We start from the raw sequence: 21,326 nt of genomic DNA on the forward strand, positions 1-21,326 counted from the left end.
AGTAAAGTGTAAAGCATTAAGCAATTAGATATTTTAATTAATTTTGATGATCTACGATCACAGATATATAAAAATAAAAGTTAGATAATTCTATTTTCTTTTGACGTAGTTTATCAATTTGTGTAGGTATATAATATATACGGATGTATCAATAATTGTGAGTAATACACTGATGCCATGTTGCATAAAAAATTGATTAATTTAATGGACCAATCACGGGCCACTAAATCTTTTTTAAGGTTCCATTAGCTCACAATTGATTCATTAAATGTTTAGTGATTGTTTGTGTGACTTGGCATTAGTAGTTTGTAATTTAAAATTTAAATAATATTTAGGTAGATACAAATAAATTTGCTTATGGCTTGCACATTTCATACAAATTATTTGCATATTGTAGTGTAAAAATACACGTAATATGTATATGTAAAAATAAAAATAATATTTTCAATTTTTTAAAAAGAGCGATTTATTAGAAGCGCAGCGAATTGGAAATTGTGGTTTCCACGTGTATAAGCACGTGATTTATCAAGGATAACAATTTGCAAATTGCTGCAAATTGCAAATAACACGATCGTTGGAGAGGTAGCAGGCAATATTGCCCAGGGTATTGCTATTTATTTGCGTACGTGATTGGCGACATGTGTGCGAATTCGATTATTTTTTTTTCTCCTACGTCACGTCCGCTGGTATGGAGTACAGACCAGTGGCCAAACGTATAGCCGACACCGGGCACAGACCGTGTCCCGACGACGTCATCACAGATTTCGCAGACCCGCGCATACCATATTACCATCACAGCCACGAGTCGTCATAATAATAATTAATTACAACTAGGCAATCATTCCCACTGAATTATATGCATCGTGTCTGTACTCCCAAACGGTTATTATGTGTTGCTATAACCTATATATAATAGTTATTATTACACTTTTGGCGGTTTACCGTTAGCTATATAGGTACACAAATATATTAAAATATATATATAAATGAATAGGGACCTACCTAACTCTGCAGTCTGCGGTATTTCATATTATATTTTATTTTATTTTGGATCACTTTTGCAGACTCACCTATATTTGAACGACATAGAGATATTGTAAATCTATAGAAGCACAATAATTCTTTATTTAATGTCGATTGTTTTTTTTCTTACTACAAATTACAAGTGTTGGTCAAGGTCTTATATAGGTGAATGGGTTTGTAAATAGTAAATGCGATATCACTATATCGGGATATAATACAATACTTAGTTTAGTGTGAATAAACTAGCTGTGCTTTTTGGAATTTATCGTGAACCGATTGGTAAGGATAAACTGATTTTAAGGTTTATATAGTTTTTTGTTGGTTAAAATAGTGTCATGTAACATTAACTACACCAGCGAATAAATTATATAACTATGTAGGTATTAATTTTATATTTACAAACAACGTATTATTTTCAAATATTTACGTATTACGTGTCATTTTTTTCATTAGTTTTACGATTAATTTTATTTAATTACATTTTTTTTTTTATTGGCAATAAATGTCGATAAATTAAATTTTATATTACACTTATAAATATATTATTATATTATGTGTTTATATCATTTGTTTCATACATCACTACCTATGTATTTTTTTTCTAATTTTAGATCAGAATTTTGTATTTAATCTGAATTATATCGTAAATTAGTAGCGTTGACAAAATATGTAGAACAATTATTTGATAAAACGATATAATATGGATTACGTTTAATATTATCAAAGAGTAAAGACCTGCGTCCCATGTATATCTATGTATAAATAAAAGATAAGATTGTTCCAATAAAAGTAAAATTTAAAAAAATTACCACTTCAAATTACCAACTAATAACTATATTCGATTTCTACTCAATAGATAGGGCTAACAAATATATTTGGTATACCTAACACCCGCACAGTAATTAATTGTTAAAAAATACTTAGCTGTTGGGTAATTTGATTGTTCAAATCAGTGCAATAGGTACTAATATTTATTACACATAATATTGACATATTATGAGTTTATGAGATGTACCTACATTGTTGATTATACACTACTACACTAATATACTCATTAATCACAAATAAAATCAATTTTTAAGAGCACAATAATTTATATTATAAAAATGATACTTATAAGTTATATCTTTACATTTTTCAAATATCGTAGTAGTATAATGTATTCATTATAATATTATATGGTGTTAGTCAATGCAGATATTCTGGCCATGGGTTACATATAAAAGTTCATTTGAGTTTAAAATAAAAACTAAACTTTTAGTACCTAAAATGCTTAAACATCCATAAACTATATAGTTGAAAATTTTAGGAAGTATTAAATTTTAATGATCTGTTAAATTTAACAAATTGTTTTGCAATTCGTCATCAATCATAATATTTTTTTGTTGTCGTTGCAAATAAATTCATGTTTTTTTAGTGGATATTAGGTAGGTACCTACATATTATATGATAAACTACTATACTATAGTATACCTACAACATGTACATAATATTATTATATGATTTATATGCATCTACATTCTATACACAATTTCGTTAAGGATTAAAGTATTTTACTAAGGTACCTAATTAAAACAATGTTTCAAGTGCTAACTTAAGTGTTGAGATATTCACTTTCATTTTATCTATAACGAATTACTGAACCACAGCTAGGGCTATAATAATACTTCCTCTAGATTTTTTATTATCCAAAATATTCATAGAACATAAATTATTTTTGAAACTTACAGTTTTTACATGTATCTATTACCTAGTATAGCTGTCTTATTTATTCAACCATTTAAAATTGTTTAAAGGTCCTCACACCCGAATTTATTATAATATATATATAACAATTTTTCTTTCAGAAGTTTCAGTTTTGCTTTGTTAGTTTTTGTATTAATGTACATATTTGCCTATAATCAAACTTTCAAGTAAGAACATTATCTGTGTTCTTTCGTTGGTTTTTTACACTAAAATATGTTACATACTCAAAACTTTAGCTTAAAAATTAAAATATTGTAAAATACCAACTGGTAACGAGGGTACGGGACACACAGATTGTAAGTTCTTACCTTTATGTTTGATAATAATATAGTTCAATCATCCAAATATAAAATACAATACAAAATTGGAACTGTTGAACGCTAATTTGCTAATTACTATGTTGTACACGTTTGTAAGACAGAGACAACTGTTGTGGAGGTCTTCTTAAATACTTTGAAAAAAAGTTAAGCTTTTAAATAAAACGTAAATATACCTATAATATATTATTTATTTTGCAATCGTGTTATGTGATCTTAATAAATACAATATGTTTATGGTTTATCTTCTTTTTTTTTTTTATTAGGGTTAAGGCTTCGACTACTAGGTTATTAGCCTGTGGTACTGTAGATTTGTTTACACGTATGTGTTAGTTTTGCAGAATTTTTGATTTGGGTACCCGTAGGTATCTGCCATGCCCGGGTGGGGGATGGCGGCACTTGTTCTCCGGACACCGTGACTTGCCCGAAGAAAAATGCCGCCCGCGACCGAGGTACGAACCAGCGCCGGTGTGCGTTGCAACCGACGCCTTAGTCCGCTCGGCCACTCCGTCCCCCTCTTCTTCTTTATATTTGTTATTATTATTTATTATTTATATATAATTAATGTACCTATATAAATATTTGTTTTGATTTTTGGGTCACAAAATAGTGAATCACGATAGCCAATAGGTCTATTAGGTACTACCTATGTACGATGAACCTCTGAAGTTGTAATTCTTTTATTCTTAAAGATTCTTAGCATTCTAATTTAATAATATTATGTTTTGCGTTGGTATGCAATACGATACCAATTACCATTGTCGAATAACGCCAATAAGTCTTTACTCGTTATTAATTTTATCACGAAATATTCGGAATAAACAATTAATACCCATACCTACCTATCAAAGTAATTTATATTTTTTAAATGAAAAGTACCTACTAACCTACTATAGATTTACGTGGATGATAGAATTGTAAATTTGCCGGACAAAAAATTCCTATACGGCTATACACAAAAAATACACATTACACAATACACATATCGTGGCAAAAGTTTTCCAACAAGTATAGGTAAGCGCTTATTAAAATAGGTGACTAAACTATATCTTAACGTGTATTTAACTACTGTTATAGGTACGACTGGTACAAGTATAAGACAATCACGAACACGTTCGAGTTTTATGTTTGCATATTATCATGATCATACAATATAATAATAACTAGGGACGGATGAGAGAGAAAATAAGAAACTGTAGTCATTGCAGAATCACATACAGGAAACCGCGAACACATTTATGGTATATAAATTAAAAGTGACAGGTATAGACTACATAGGTATTAATGTACAGAACTGTACTACCATGCAAGCAGGTAATAAAGCACGGTAAGCAACGCGGTGGTATACGTATTATAACATATAGCCGAATGGCGCGGTTTTAATAGTGTTGTCATAACCGGGCGTCCGTGTTATTCTCGGTCCGACGATTGCTAAAATAGCGACAACAACAACGAAAAGCACCGTGTACGAGGTCCAAACGAAACGGACAGTAATATTATAACAAATAACAACACGCCATTCCGGCACAACAACGCGTACCTAAATGTTGGTTGGCCACGCGCGCGTGCCGTTCCGGCGGGATAACAAACATAATAATTTAACATTATATTATTAATTGTCTATACTACCTCGGTGGCTAGGTATACGCTATGACTTATGACCAGAGTACGGATTTTGACGTCGTTTGGTTTTTTTTACCTCCACAAAACGAATCTTTATCGGCTGCAGCAAGCTGCTGCATACATGTATATTATGTGCGATTTAAACATGGCGAAATCGCGTAGAATAAATGGACAACATTTTATTTATCTTTTTCGGAGTTGATTTCAGATTCTTTATGGTTATGTTATTTTAAATGCCTTTTATTATTAATTACCTAACCTTTATTAATGAATGAAAGAGTACTAATTATTTAAAACGACATACATTTTTTTTCAATTTCTAATAAAAATTAAAATCGAGTATAAATAAAACACTTGATTGTAAGTTATAGTGCTTCAGATAAAAGGCCATTTTATCGTGCAGCCGTGCAGGTTACAGGTACATATTATTAGAACCCTATATTATCTTTTTAATTACTAGTATATGTTTATTAAATACTAAATAACAATATATTATACGAAAAAAAATGGTAATAATTTTAAGGGCTTTAAAGGTATAATACGTAGGTTTATTATTACTTGATTTTAAATGCTGTTACAGGATTTTACTTTATAGTGCTTCAATGTCCGTACTCTACTCATGACGAACGTTTGAATTTCAACACAATATAGTTTATTATACTTAACTTAACGATAATCGTATCAACCACAACAAGAACAAGAACAAAATAATAAACACATCCATATCCATACTAATCGAGCATCGCAGCGGCGCGGCGCGCGCGAACCACCAGACCGGCTATAGTGGCTCCATCTGTGGGCCGCACGCGCGCGCCGGGTCACATGGTCTGACCGACAAATTGAATACCGTCTGGCGGTCCCCGTGATTCCGTGATTCCTCGCGTTCGCCACTCTCTCGGCCAGTCACCAACCGCACGTCGCGCAGTTTATTAGAGGGGAAAGAACAGAAGACGTAAAGAGGAAAAAATTAAATAAATAGTGATCCGATCGACAAGACGACGCGAGCGAGACGGACGCGGCACACGACGTGACCGACCGGCCGGCCGTTTCTCGAGTAAAAACGATAATAACATAAATAATAATATTAATATTATACAAAAAACGAGACGAACAAGTGACCTTTTTTTTCGCGCAAATTTATCAGTTTGATTTTTTTTTTATTATCATTACCTACCTACGTTTTCGCGCGTTCGACCTCTAACGCGTTGCAAAATTCGAGCGCGCGTGATCCGGCCTCGTACCTATTATAGTCGCATGCCTAATATTCACACGTAGTTTTTCCGCCAGTTTAAATTTTTTCCGTTGGTTTTAAAAAAAAAAATTTATTAAAAGTTGTTTTTTGGAGCTTTTGGATTACGAAAACCGCGGCGTAACCGCCGTTTGATCGGTCCGCGGATATGTCGGCGGGACGGGTCACCCCGTAGGGTAAACACTCGCCGTAACAATATTTCGGCCTTTGATCAGCCGAATAATATTATCCTCGTCGTCGACACCCGCAAATCGCTCGCCCGATCATCGCGTACCCGCCGGCGGTATGCGGACGCCGTGCGAAGCGGGCACCGGCGTCCGGCGCGACGGACCCTGACCCGGCGGTACCCTGCCCGGTACCACCCAGCAATGGCCTAAAGTCATGGTGAAACGGTCGCACTGCAGCAGCAGCAACAGTGGCGGCGGCCACCGGCGGAGTGTTGTGGTGACGGTCAGCGTGTTGGCGTTATACGCCGTGTTGTGCGGTGGCGCGGTGTCGGGCACGTCTGCACTCGGGGACCGGGCCGCGTATTACGGCGTCGCGGCGGCCGCGGAACGGGTGGACGACGTGGCGCTGGTGGCCGCGGTCGCGGGCTCGGCGGCCAGGAACGGCCGGTCGTCGGCCAACCTGTCACACATAACAGGCACCGCCAGGAAAATCAAGATGTTCATTAAAAACAGATACCTGCAGGTGTTCCCGGACGGCACGGTGAACAGCACGGCCGAGGATACGAACGATTATGGTGAGTCCGACATTGTTATTATTGCCTATAATATATAAAGACTAAAGACGGGAGTACTATAATATTATACAATGATAATAATAATAATAATAATATAATACCTACCTACCGATATACCTACGCCTACCTACCTATATAATATAATATTATAATAATTATTATATAATACGCACAACGTTTTATATGTTTTATCGTATAATATCGCTGTGTCGGTCAAGATGAGTAGTGGTAACGTTTATTAAAAAATAATTTTTCTATTTTTTTCCTTATTTATTCCACCGACAAGATAATGCGCGCGATTTAAACGCGACCGCACTGCCGGGTCGTCGTCGGAAATCCTAAATCTCCAATGCCCACACGTTCCTATTAACCGAAATACGTCTTGTAAGCATTTATAATACCTGTAGCATTATGTATAATGTGTATCGAACGAAACGATCGGTTGTTATTACTCTATATATTATAATATTATAATGTTATACGCGCCATATTATCGAAACGCCTCAGCGCCGAGGTGCAAATTTAATGTTGTGTTGCGATAGGTAAAATATTATCAGTCACACGACGCTCCGAGATTATTATTTATTAATCGGATATAATCACGGTTAATGGGCCTATAATAATAATAATAACACGGCCTATACGGCTGTATTATATACGTGTTTTATATTATACCTCCACACACGGCGGAAACGAATATTCCTGTTTTCGGTACCGACGCCTCAGGTACCGATCGATATCTTTCAATTTGACAAGTTTCAAGCGATGTATGCATGCATGTAATATGTGTATATGTGTGCGTGTGTGTGAATGTGTTTTTAAACACTGCGATTACATATTTTTATGTCTAAAGCGATTACGTTTTGTTTTAACTTATCTGAATTATAGTACAGGCACAAAAATATTGTATATTATAACATATACATCTGTTGTCGAATTAACCAATGTTTACGCAGATAAAACGAGAATACTTAAAATCATTGAACGATTCTTAAACAGAAAGACATTTTGGCGATTTTAACATTATTAGCACAGTAGTCATAGTAACTATGGAAATAGGTTATTAAACTAAATAATGCATTAATGCATCATAATTCATACATATTATATAGTATTACCTATTATAGATTATTTGTACACAATTAACCGTTTGATCACGTGGTCGTAGGTTTCACCACATATTACAATGATATATATAAATGTCCCTAATATTGTAATTAAATGCATACAACTAATAAGTGATTTAAAGTTACACAATTTGTGAATATTTGAAACGTATAGGTGATAAAATTTGGTTTTACTTCAATCACGTAAGAAATATTGTATTTTGTTTTGTAACTTGACTATTACGTATACACTCGAGGTTTTTGGATTAAATATTTCATAATTATTTTCAAAGTAGGTATATCAATAAATAAATTCCACGAGGTCTTACGTTTATTTTTATAAGTATTCAGTGTTTATTTAAATGGAACTTTAAAGTAAATTGTTTTTAAAGTGCAAGACATTTTATCTGCAATTAAGTAAGTGCTTAAACAAATGTTGGTTTGGCTAAATTAGTCATTAGTAACATTAAAATATTAATCAAAGTAATCATCACGAATTGTATAAAATATTATTATTACGATATTTGATTTCTTTGTGAGTATAATTAAATTAAATTCAATTAACTATTATCAATCAATTTTAACAACAGTGTATCAAAATATTATACACATCAACATTTAATATGACATCAGTTTAAACTAAAATTCATCGTTATAGCTTATAAGTTATAACATAATATAAACGATACGTGTTCGCACTTATAACAAAAAGGAAAAAAAATGTAAATATATTTGTATAATTAATGTCTAAATTAAAAATGCAATTTATAAAATATATTATACTATCTTTCGATCAAAATGTAAATTACATAGGTACATATAGCTGTATGTATATTAAGTAGGAGATCTAATGAACTGTTTTGTTCACAATAAAAAATAAAAAAACAATTAGATACATTTTAATATAAAATGCATTGAGTTCTAGTTACTTATATTTATAAAGTAATTTCGTTGCAAAACACCTCTTAAAAACAGTTTATTATAATTTAAAATAAATCCTGATTATTTATTAAAATTGGTATTATGAAAACAAATCTATATATATATATATTTTATTTAATAATATTACATTAAGTTTGTAGGTTTACACAGTTTTAATAAATTGTTATCATTATCGTTTATAACTATTTAATACTACTCGAATCATAATATTGATGTATTGTTTTAATTTATTATTAATTATTCATTTATTATTATATAATATTTATCAAATATTTTTTATATAAATGTAAAATATCGCCTTTGAATTTTGATGGATACAACATAATTAGTTTTATAAATCTTTTTTTTATTAAATTGTTGTAATTAGTATATTGAAAATGGATCATGTTTTTTTTATCAATCTATAATAATTATAATACAAGAGATTTTATTTTGTGAAGAACAAACAAAATTGTCAACATATTACGTAACATTTATGTTTTTAGTGCAATTATTTATCATTGACCATTATATTCATATATTATAAAGACTTTAAAGTTTCAGTGGTTTATACAACTCTCCTATTTTATTTTTTAAATATTGTGCTACATATCTACTTCCTCGATCAAAACTCGTGTGATATAACTTTTTGAATTATTTAATCATTAAAAAATATTTAGCAATTAAACACCGTTTAAATACATTTATGTATATATATTAATATATTAGGTTAGGTTTCCCTATTTAACTTGTCTATCTCGGAAAAATTATAGGTAGGTACCTATCTACCATCTTCAATAGTTTAGTCACTTTATCCTCTTTAACTCTTTAAGGATGGCTTAATAAATATTTTTTTTTGGGAGGGGTATAAATCTAATTATAATTTTCTTTCAATAAGTAGTATTATTTATTTATATATTTTCTCAGGTAATTGATATTTAATTTCTTAATTGTTACCTACCAATATAAAATAACTCAATTCCATTAAACATAATTGACCTTTCTGGGTGTTTAAAAAAATAACTAGATATTGTATGAAATAGATTTTGAATTTAATATATGGAACAAAGTGAAGTTTTTCGTATTTTAAAAATAACACTCAAACGCCACTACGAAACCAAAATCGTTGTTCGAGAGTTAAAGTTCATCGTTACTTTCAATTTTAAACTCAAAACTTAACTCTGAAATAACCGTTAAACGTAAACTATCCAATTCTGGCATTTGGGTCTATTCTTTTAAACTTAAATTGTATTTTCGACTGTACTGAAATATAAGTATGTCTACAGACAGGCGCCAATCCTGCTTATCCTTTACTGAAATAGTTTTTATATGTTTTTATTTTTAATCTTGTGTTTTATTTTAAATTTGAATTATTTTGTTAATGTTATCTTAATTATTTTTGAATGATAAAATCTATATTGTTTCTAAATATACTTGTTTACATCATAAATAATTTTATACCATGCTACAATGATACATACTTCAGAAAATACTATTAATTATTTGGATATAAATTATATAATTGTTTTTATCTTCTTTAAAATGTGTATTTCGATAAGAAATAGAATTAACGAGTGATCTACTATTTGTTTGAAGTATGATGTCAGAAAAATAATTATGTAAACATCAATTACAATTTTTCTACTACAAAGAACTAAATTTAATATAGCACGTATCTCGATGTTTGTATTTTTTATATAAACGTAATTTAAATTTTTTGGTATTTGTAGCATAAATTTCCAGTCCAATTTAAAAAAAATAAATACAATTTGGGTATCAAGGTCACCCAATGTTAAGTTGAGAATAATTTTTCCCTTCACACACATATATAATATATATACAACATAGATAGTTGAATTTTGTGAAAACGTAAAGAGAACCGGCTTCTGTTCATTGTCCTCCGGAATTCTTTAGATTCGGATGATGATGAAAAGATAATTTGTTAATAAACGAATGTTGAATGAACTACCATTGGCAATAAATCAATAGGACCAGCTAGTTTACCAATACCAAAAAAACTCCATTCGTTATACCAAAAGATTTTAATATTTTAATTTTATACAAGTATCATTTTGGTTACAAACAATTCTTTTCTATTCCGTAATATACTAGTTATAACAATTAATTGTTTAAAAATGTCTAAATTATAAATAAATAATTTATTTTTTACTCCATACCTAGTAACAAAATTGGTACCTACGTAAACCGTATGTAACCGTTGCGCTAGGAGCAAATAAAATATTGTTCAGAATTACTCAATTACATTTTATGATGTGTAGATTTGGTGTTTTGAATAATGCTCGAAAGTAGGTAACTTTTATAGAAGTAGTTGTTTTTACAAGTATGTTGACAATTATGAATGAACGTTACCTTCTCGAAGTTAATATTATAATAGATTGTTTTTTAGTAATTTTACGGTGTAGTGTTTAATAAGTAGTTTCTTATACTACAGCCAGCAGACCATAACCAAAAACCATACTACCCGATTGTTACTCCACCGCTAAGAAAACCGATAAACACCATTCGTAGTTCGTTTTTGACGTAAGTAGGTAAATCATTATTTTCTCTGTATAATTTATTATTTTAATATGCAATTTTATTGGTATTCGTCTTTTGTAAATCATTGTAATTTAACATAATTATTGTATTACTATTATAACGAAGTTCATGGCTAATACGCTTATAAGTAATATTAATTTATATAAAAATAATTGATAATAATATAACATTAAATTAATTTCTAAAGTATAATATGCATATTTACTCATAGAATTCCACAACAATTACGTTTATATCCTACACTTTTCACAGTATTCAGCAAACTTATCATGGCTTTAACTTTCACATCATATATGTATTTGTTAGCAATTTTGTTATTGATTGTCTAATTTATTTTTAGTCATAAAATAATTCTCGTAATTGTGATTTTAAAACACTACCGTACATTTACACGATATTTACATATTTATACTGCATTGTAATAGTAATGTAAGAAATTTATAAATATATAACCAGATGATGTTTAAAATTGAATATATTTTTTAAATATTATTTCGCAATACAAATATATAGGTATTTACATACGCGTGGCTTATCTCCATTCAAAAAATCAAAAATAAATATAATACGTATAGACATTTTATTGGTGGTCACACGTGTGTGTACTAAATAGGACAATATAGGTACTAATAAAAAATAAGGTGTACCGTGTACCAGGTACCTACTGAGGAGTGAGAAAGCTTATAAAATCTTTATAACGATATGTATAGGTATTTAACCGTTGGTTTATTATTACAATTTTTTGTATGCAATAGATTAGAACTCTAGTGGATGTGACTTCTAAAAAAATTATCAGTTATTACTTATTATGTAGCATAAATGTTAAATGTAAATACAATGAATTTGACACTAATTATAATTATTATTATAATTTAACTAAGTATATAATATTACATTCATGTGGGTTACAAGAACCTTCAGCAAAAGAGTCGAGGTCAAATTGTTTTAATGCTATATAGATACAAACAAAAATTAAGATCTAACGGTCAAATTAATTTGCTAATGCCACATCAAACTGAATAATTTGACAACGTAAATAAAATATGAATATAACATAATAGTTATATTATGTCAGTGATTGACGGCACCTATAGTTATTATTACAATAATCCACATTTTTTGATAAAATCACACTATCTTAGATAATTATATTTGACATATTTTTTAGTTTTTGTTTTAATTCTGATCAGGTTTAAGCATCACGATTTAAATTCTCATTGACCAATGAAAAAATATCGAACATACGAATTTTTAAATGTGTACAGTTAAAACGAAATTACAGAAGCTGTTGATTCTATATACTATAATATCTTATGTAGACCATACAATCTTAACGCTATAACCAGTTTACAACAGTAGTGGACATAGAAAACTGTTTTTTCACATCAACAGTTGCACAATTCAATAAACTGTTTAGTTCCGATAATTAACAAATAACACTTCCTTGTTCATAATAAATAAAAAAAACAATGTGCAAAATAGAAATATTCAGACTAATAACGTACTTACTACTTACTATAGCCACTTCAATATTTTAAAAACATACAAATAATCGAATACAATCATCAGGGTTGATAAAAATAGCTTTCGTTAAATATTATTGATTAAATCTGTTCTAAAATAATACGAGTTAACTTTATAAAAAATCATTTTTAAATTAAAATTGTATCATTACAAAATTGAACTAGATCATTGTAATATTCATATAAGCCATAACTGATACTAAAAAATATATTTTAAAAAGATTAAATAATGAATTTAAATTATGCATGGTGCCTACTACTAAGTACCTAGTACTTATCACATACCAACTGAAAATGATTTACAACTTAGCTTAAAATATATTATATTTTTAAAAATCTATTTTATAATCTTTAAAAATTATTTTTAAGTTATATTCCATAGTTAATTTTTACATTTTTAATGCGTCACTGAACTTTATATTATAGTAGCCAATATGTATTAGGTGTGTTATGTATATTAACTATTAAATGATAAATTTTTTAGTATTTTTTTTTCAATAATAAATGAAAACACAAAGAACTTCAACGTGTACCTATACAAGTTGTGTGTGATTACTAATTTATTTATAATTTTTACTATATTAAGACGTGTGCATTTTGTCCAAAACCATCATGACGACATAGGTATATATTTTTTTATAAGCAGAAAATACTCCGTAAGGCGTAATTAGTATCAATAAACGTAAGTTACTGTTATTTTGAAAAATGAAACTTTTTGTTGGCATATTGTCATTTTAAAATAAACCCCGAGTACCCCCTACGTGTTTTTAAATGGGCTTAAAAATATATACAATATGGAAGACTGATTAGTTATCATATTTTTAGTGCTAATCCTCTTTAGTTTGATTCTCATAGATATTACAGCTCTATGACCTCAATGAACTGTCTCGTTATTATTCTTTTCTCATTCATATTTCATTTTTAACTATTTACATCCAAGTCCATTACACTAATAACGTGTTACATGTGTATTATGACCTCTTGTAAGTTGCAACGATTACATTTAGTTACTCGTAATATATTAATATACTAGTATTAATATATATAATCTTTTTTAATCTATTCAAGGACATATCTGGGTAATAATCAAAAAATCAATATGGAAAAAATAAAACTTATGTCAATCCATATTTGAATCGATAGTATATAATTCAAAATTGTACATCAATGTTTTTTAGTTAGGGGGATTTGAAGTGCAGTTTTTCTGTCTTTGTCTGACACAGGTACGCCAAATTAGAATTTAGACATGTTTTCATTTCAATGTGCCGTGGTTGATCTAATACAGGGATAAGAATCATGAAAAACCAAATTTCCATAAAATAATGATTTCAAAACATCATAAATATGAGGTGTATTATTGACTATTGTGCTTTACAAAGTTAATGTTAAAAGTTTATTATGACGATTATATTATGTTGATTAAAATAAAGAATAAAATAAAACTATTGATAATAATAATATATTAGTAAAACCTTTTTTTTTTTTTTTTTTCATTGAAGTAATCTACAATCTATATACATGTTCTTAGTATAATAAATAGGTTTGATGAGTGACGAGTAAGAATGATATGATAATAAGATTAGGGAAGGTACCCAGTGGTAACACCCAATTGTAAAACCTTAGTCATAATTTTTTTTTCAAATTTATTTGCAATATATTAAGGTAATGTTAACATTATAATTATTGTTATATTTTTCACGACTCTATAGAGCAATCGTATGAACTGATTTCTTCGTAAAACTATGATATTAAAAATATATTTTCATTTTCTCATTTTCTATTTTATTTGACTTTATGCCGATTATGTAGGTATTTGTTATTTATAATACAATATAATTTGTTTATAAAGAGTTTAATGTTTCAAACTATTTAAATCGAATAACTTTAATATAGGCTATGATTTAATAACCTGTATTTATTAGATCTATTGTTTTTAGATATATTTATCTTTAATAACAATTATTTTTATATGGCAACGTAAATTGACGTTACATTAATCTTACGAGTAGGTATATTATAGTCTATGCTGTCTATGGCCTAAAAAGTACGGGTGCTTTCACATTGACGTGACATTGGAGACGACTATCCAACAAACGTCACACGTACGTTCTCACGGCGAGATGAAAACACTGATATAAATATTATACTTAATCTTAATACATCTGTGTATGGATGTGTCGATGTGAACGATAATCATTTGATGCATTTCAATCGGTAACATATGGACAACAATAGTTGGTAGTTGAGTCTTAGATTTAGCTAAATAGCCATAACTCTTTAGGTTGTGCGCCACTCTCGTCAATATTATTTTATTACGTTTATCTCCGTGGAAAGATTCTTTATTCCGTGAACCATGTATTTTTTTCATCTTGGGAATCACACTCACGTATTGTTCATTATGTTGTGTTTGTATTACATTATAATAATATATTCTAACAGAATGTGAAATAAAAAATTTAAGTTAAGAAAAAATGTCGTTCGTGTAATTTATGATGACCGCGTTCATTAGAAATATTAATAATTTGAAAATTAAAATCAACATTATAATAATTGTAGGTACAAGTTACTTGTATCATATCTAATTAATGTTATTACAGTTTAATAACATGGCGGATAAACTATAATGAATAATCTCAACATGCAATTTTGCACCAATTAATAAAAAAATCATCAACAAAGATCATAGACAAATTTGTTTTAATAATTATTATATAATTTATAACATTTGTATACAGCGATAGTATTTAGTTTTTAAAGTATAATTATAATATATTTTCATATCTAGGTACATGAAATGGTCTCGGAAATAGGATATCGGGAAATCGTTTTAGATGTAATTTAGTGTATATTAAGCACTATGTCCCGGGGGGGCATTTCAAGGTGTGGGACCGCTTGTTAAACACTTCGATTTTAGGTTCGTATATTCTTTTTATTACCTATGTTAAACAGTTGGGAAGAAGTGTTGTTATATAATATTATTGTCGAGTTATTACTTATTTTCTCTGGGCCACTAGACCGCCGCGAAAACGTATTTTTTTAAATATTGTTTATTTGAATTAAAAGTGTAAATTGAATAATTCTGAATTCCATTAACTCCAAATCATCTATTCGTGAATGAGTTATTGAAACGTTTGTTTAGATTTTCACAAACCAGTTTAGTTTATTTTGGAGGTCTCCAATATCCAGCATGCCGGTAATATTTACGTATTTGAACATCTGGAATACGTTTTCATATAGGTACGTTCGGACGTTCATCTTAAGATCAGATACCACTTGGACTTGGTTCAATTATAAATAACTAATATATAAATTAACTAAAAATCTAAATCTTTGTGTACGACGTAGGTACGTGTATATTTTAAATTATCTTATGATAACTTTTATTAACCATTTTTAAAATAAATAATTTAATGCTATTAATACACTTTTATCCACTTATAATGTCGTTATAGGATTTATAGTGAGTTAAAAGAAAATTGTTTTTGTTACCTACTAAAATGGTCTGCTGAAAATAGAAAATCTGAATAAGTTGTTTAAAATTTCAAACACTCGTTTCTAAAGGCCGAGAGAGTCGTTACAAATAAAAATTATGCCAAAATATTTGATGTTACGTGCGGTTAAAATATTAATACATATGTTTTTGTTTATATATAACACTAAAATATAATATGTACCTCTTTAACTGTCAAATATATATTTATATATATATATTGTTAAAAGATTTTATTGTTAGAAAAGTTATGATTTCGAAGATAGGTCGACTTAATATCATAACGGTATTTACGATATTAGTACCTTATGTATTATATTTATATGGAGTAATTTTATATCACTAAATTTAGAATACATAATTTGTTTTGTGATATATATCACTGACGTTTACAATGTACGCATACTATTTTTATTTTTGGCATATGACGATATTGATACAAACAATAAGTACCATGTCCGCAAACTTGTTAACAAAATATGCAAAATATTCTTTTAAGGATAAAGTAGATTATTTTTTTTTTATGTATATTATGTTTTAATATTATTGATTTTCAACTTATAATTGTGTTATAATTTTTTACGTTTTATTAATTTTTTATAATATAGATACTTGTAGTAAAATAGTAACAACTAACAATATTGAATACCTAACTAGTTATAATTATGTTAAAATAATTTTAACTATCGTATAATATATTATGATTTAAAATCGAATGACATGAAAGTGATAAATATAGTATGTATTGGCATACTTTCAAAGACAGAAATGAGAAAAGGTATGTAATTGGTATCTAAAATTATCTCGATACTTTGGTCAAAGAGTTTCTTACTGTAGTTGGTACCTACATAATATAAATATTACAGAACATTTTGTTTTCTAGTATAAATTATATCAATATAATTAATTTTTGATAATAGATGATGGGTACTTTACTTAATCTTTCTTTCTATAAAAGCTCTACATATCTCCTAATTTTCATAATATTATTTTACAATTTACGTAGTACTTTTTGTGTATTTAAATTGATGCACATGATTATATAATTATAATAAACACATTGTTATACTTTATATTTAAAAAATAACACTGTAAGTATAACTTTAGTGGCTCATTTTAATGTTTAGTATAAAAACAAATTCAGTTGTACTGAGGTTTCAATTATTGTTTTTTGTTTTTATATTTTGTTGATAATTTTAAATTTTAAACACTTATCTGTGTAGTGTGTACTATTACAAATTACAACAGTAATCAAATGAAAAATGTTAAATGAACACCCAATGTTTAGACTAATAGTTTATACTGTTTATAGTGTGTGAAATGTTTAAATAATATTAATTAGTAATTCTTTTATATTATTCGATTACAATAATTGTATACTGGTAACAAGTGTAACTTAAAAATAGTGCGATTAATATAATTACATAGTGTATCATTTTTAGATTAAAATGCATAATACTACATAATTTTCGTACCCATTCATAATATGGTTAATATAATATAAGTATGCACTGTTAAAATCTTTAAATTAAAATTTTTCACTGATACAGATCGGCATCACATTTTACAGCAGAGGATATTTTGTAATTAATATTAGTTTCCTTTGAGTGCGCTGTTTGATAAATAATAACCGTATGACCTATTAAAAATATTCTTAATATCACACACGCGCTCATTGTACTAATGGACTTTTTAAACGACAATATTATTATTACGCTATATCGGTTGTTTGGTAATTTCAAAGATCGTGTTTCGTAGAATAGAATTCCTAAACTGTTGTTGGAGTGCATAATTCGAATTATTTAGACTCAAGGGACAGCGCCACCGGGATATTTATCGTGGGCACCGTTCATTTTTACCGGTCCGACGTACACAATAGAGACCAAAAAGCGTTTGTAAATAACTTCAGTGGCGTATTAACTCACAAAAGTAGCCCGGAACCACACACATACTTGAAGGTATGCGAGATTTTCCAAAAAAATATAGTTACGTATGATCGGAATTTCATTTGCCTCCTTACTGATCTCTCACGGATCTCAGTAAAGTGTTATGTATTTTTTACGTACAAAACTCGACCAACAAGTCGAAGCCCACACTGCTGTGTGCCGTGAGAACGTCATGCGCCTACTCATTGGAGTAATAATAGTGCCTATTATATATTTTTAAGAAGTATTTTTTTTAATAGTATTTATATTTTTAATTGTTCTACTATACAAGTCGACCAGTATAATATATATTAATGGAAGAAATCATCTTTAGGCCACCTATTACCTTCTATAGTTAATGCACAGAGTTGCATTATTTTTGTTTTCGATGTTTGTTTTTATTTGATTTGTGTAAAAAGGTAATAGAATATATTAGAATATAAATGCCTGCATAGATGATATTTTTAAAAGGAGACTTTCTTGCCTGTGACAAAAAAAAATTAAATAATAATCAGCGTTTGTTTTTTTTTCTATTATATAAATCACCAGCAATAATAAAAAAAAACCTTAATTTTTGTATTTTAAAGACAAAATGCGTGACGTGTGTGCCACCAGCTTGTAGGGGTTGAATTCCGGAATAAAAAGTATATCTTTATAAAGATCACGCATTGCAAAGCCTTCTATCTGTTTGTGAAAATTACGTTAAAATTGGTTCTGCCGTTTCAAAGATTAGATACATAGACAGACACAGCAATTTTATTTATTAGTATGGACTATAGACTAGGTATATAATATAGATAGTTTTAATTTCAACATTACCTTCTACCGATGTATGGTTAATAATCATTGATTATCATTTAAACTGGTGTAACTGTGTAAGGTTATCCACTACTATATACTTCAATTATTATTCGTTATAACAATAAATTATCCTTTATTACTACCTACACCTACCTACGGTTTTAGACTTCTTGAAATGATTTAATTTCTTATCTAGTTCGATCTTTTTGGGTTGTAAAAGTAAGGGTGTAGAAGTAAAAATATGCATGAACAATTCTCATATTTCACATATAAAGTATACAAAGCATTAAAAAAAATCGTTGATATACTTAAGATAAATTTGAATATTAAATACTTAATAGTTAATATGTATAATCAAAGTTTTCGTAAAATCACATTTTTTATCAAATTCAGAGTTGTATAATAATTAGGTACTGTTTACATATACGTCACGGATACTGTTCAGTGATTAAATGTGTTTTAAATTATTATCTAACATGTCTTCAAATCTTCTTAACGTTATAATGTCAATATGAAGAGTCTGGGGAATCGTAAGTAATCGATGTGGATTATACGAGTACAGTGCATGCCTTTACTTAACGTGTGACTAGGCGAGAAAAATTCCTAATGGCCGATGGAGCGGGCACGCGTCTCCCAGATTTGGTAATAACCGGTCAAGTTTGGTAAACGAGTCGAAATAAACGGTTGGATCTCAAGGGAATCGATCAAACTACAAACCGTAGTTTCTAGTCAGTTTACCGATTGTATCAAATAATACATATATATATATATATATATATAATAATAATAATAAGACAAACGCAATAATATATCATCGACCGGTATCCTCGATAGACACAATAGAATCAAATTTGTACTCATTCAAAGTCAAGAATTTGTATTGTTACACTTCAGTAGCTGTATGACTAAACTGGTTAGTAATCTTGATCCCTCGATCCGCAACTAAAAATCAAGCCATAGTTACTGGAAATATATAATATGATAATATTGTTTTGATTCCTTAAATTAATCTATCTTGCACAGACATACCAAACGGCGGATACGTATAGGTATATGTTTTATAATATTTGAGCAACGGAGCCTATATTATTATTTTATTTTGTCACTGGTACTTCGAATTTGTATGCATGTACGTCACATTAAAAATATATTGGTAGGCTGGTACTAAGATCGGACTACAGTTTCAGAAATTATGTTTTTTTTTTGGCCTGATGTATTATGATAATTCATACGAAAGAGAAAGAGAAAACAATAATTTACTGTGGAATATTCGAGAGTGGCGTCTACACGAATTTCATCTCGAATTTAAAACTGAAATAATCGATTCATCAAAATCTGTCTGTTTGTACCTGCAGTGCAAATAGTGCCTAGATAGGTACTATTATTTTGTATACCTACCGTTTGATATCCGACCGAAGTTTTCGGGACACGATTCTCGATGTTCAGGGGCCCCCCTCGACGATCGCGATTAAGTTAATCGATTCGTCTGCACGTTATAACATAATTATATAGGCGCGGGTTCTTGGCGAGTTATTACACATGTATTCATGTAAACGTGTGGAGTGTACCCACAGACAATTAAAATAAAATAAAAAAACCTACACGCGACAAAACGCCGCGGTATCGTATACGCGATCGACACGCGAATAATATTACATTATGAACGTACGGCTACCGTAATATTGAAACACTCAAACACGTCGGGCAGGCGGTCCGTAAATAGTAGGACTTGGTGTCGTTTATTGTATACCTGTATTGCATAATTATTGCTCGACCTCGGTATAAAATGTCTATAGTGTTATTAGATAGCGGTATATAAGGCTCAGTAGATTTCGTACGATTGCGGTGCGCGCTAAAAATGATACATATTCAATAAACAATGAAATAAGCATATTGATAACGAATTAACAATATTATATAAAAAAAACATTACAATTTGAAAATTAATAACCAACTTAAAATAGAAAAAATTACACCACAATATTATAAGGGGAAGTACCTACGAAAAGTTATACCGTCACGCGGCGCATTATAGAGTATCACACGATAAAGCGAGGAGTTGTAAAATTGACTGGTAGTTATGGAATATAAAAGATATTGGTGAATCTAGTTTGACGGATAGGCATACATTAAAAATAATTTTTGAAACACGTGCTGGAATTGCACTAGATACTAGATATTGTTAAGAAATAAATTTCACGGCATGAGTGGAATTTAAGGGGGTAATATACGATTCCGAATGGAACGATTGCGAACGGACCTTTTCCGGATTATACGTTTTTACCTGCCTTTAATCGTGCG

General features: G+C 29.4%; 1 protein-coding gene across 1 annotated transcript in view; it reads left to right on the plus strand.

The window, feature by feature from the left end:
• Positions 1 to 5,555: 5,555 nt before the first annotated feature.
• LOC132949415 (uncharacterized) overlaps positions 5,556 to 21,326 on the plus strand; it is a 76,590-nt gene continuing 60,819 nt past the window's right edge. Inside the window, exon 1 of the mRNA XM_061020293.1 lies at positions 5,556 to 6,700. Coding sequence (XP_060876276.1) covers positions 6,340 to 6,700 — 361 coding nt within the window. The 5' untranslated portion in view covers positions 5,556 to 6,339. The remainder of the gene's footprint in view (positions 6,701 to 21,326) is intronic.

The sequence above is a fragment of the Metopolophium dirhodum genome, chromosome 7 (assembly GCF_019925205.1).
Source record: "Metopolophium dirhodum isolate CAU chromosome 7, ASM1992520v1, whole genome shotgun sequence".
In the NCBI taxonomy this organism is placed as follows: domain Eukaryota; kingdom Metazoa; phylum Arthropoda; class Insecta; order Hemiptera; family Aphididae; genus Metopolophium; species Metopolophium dirhodum.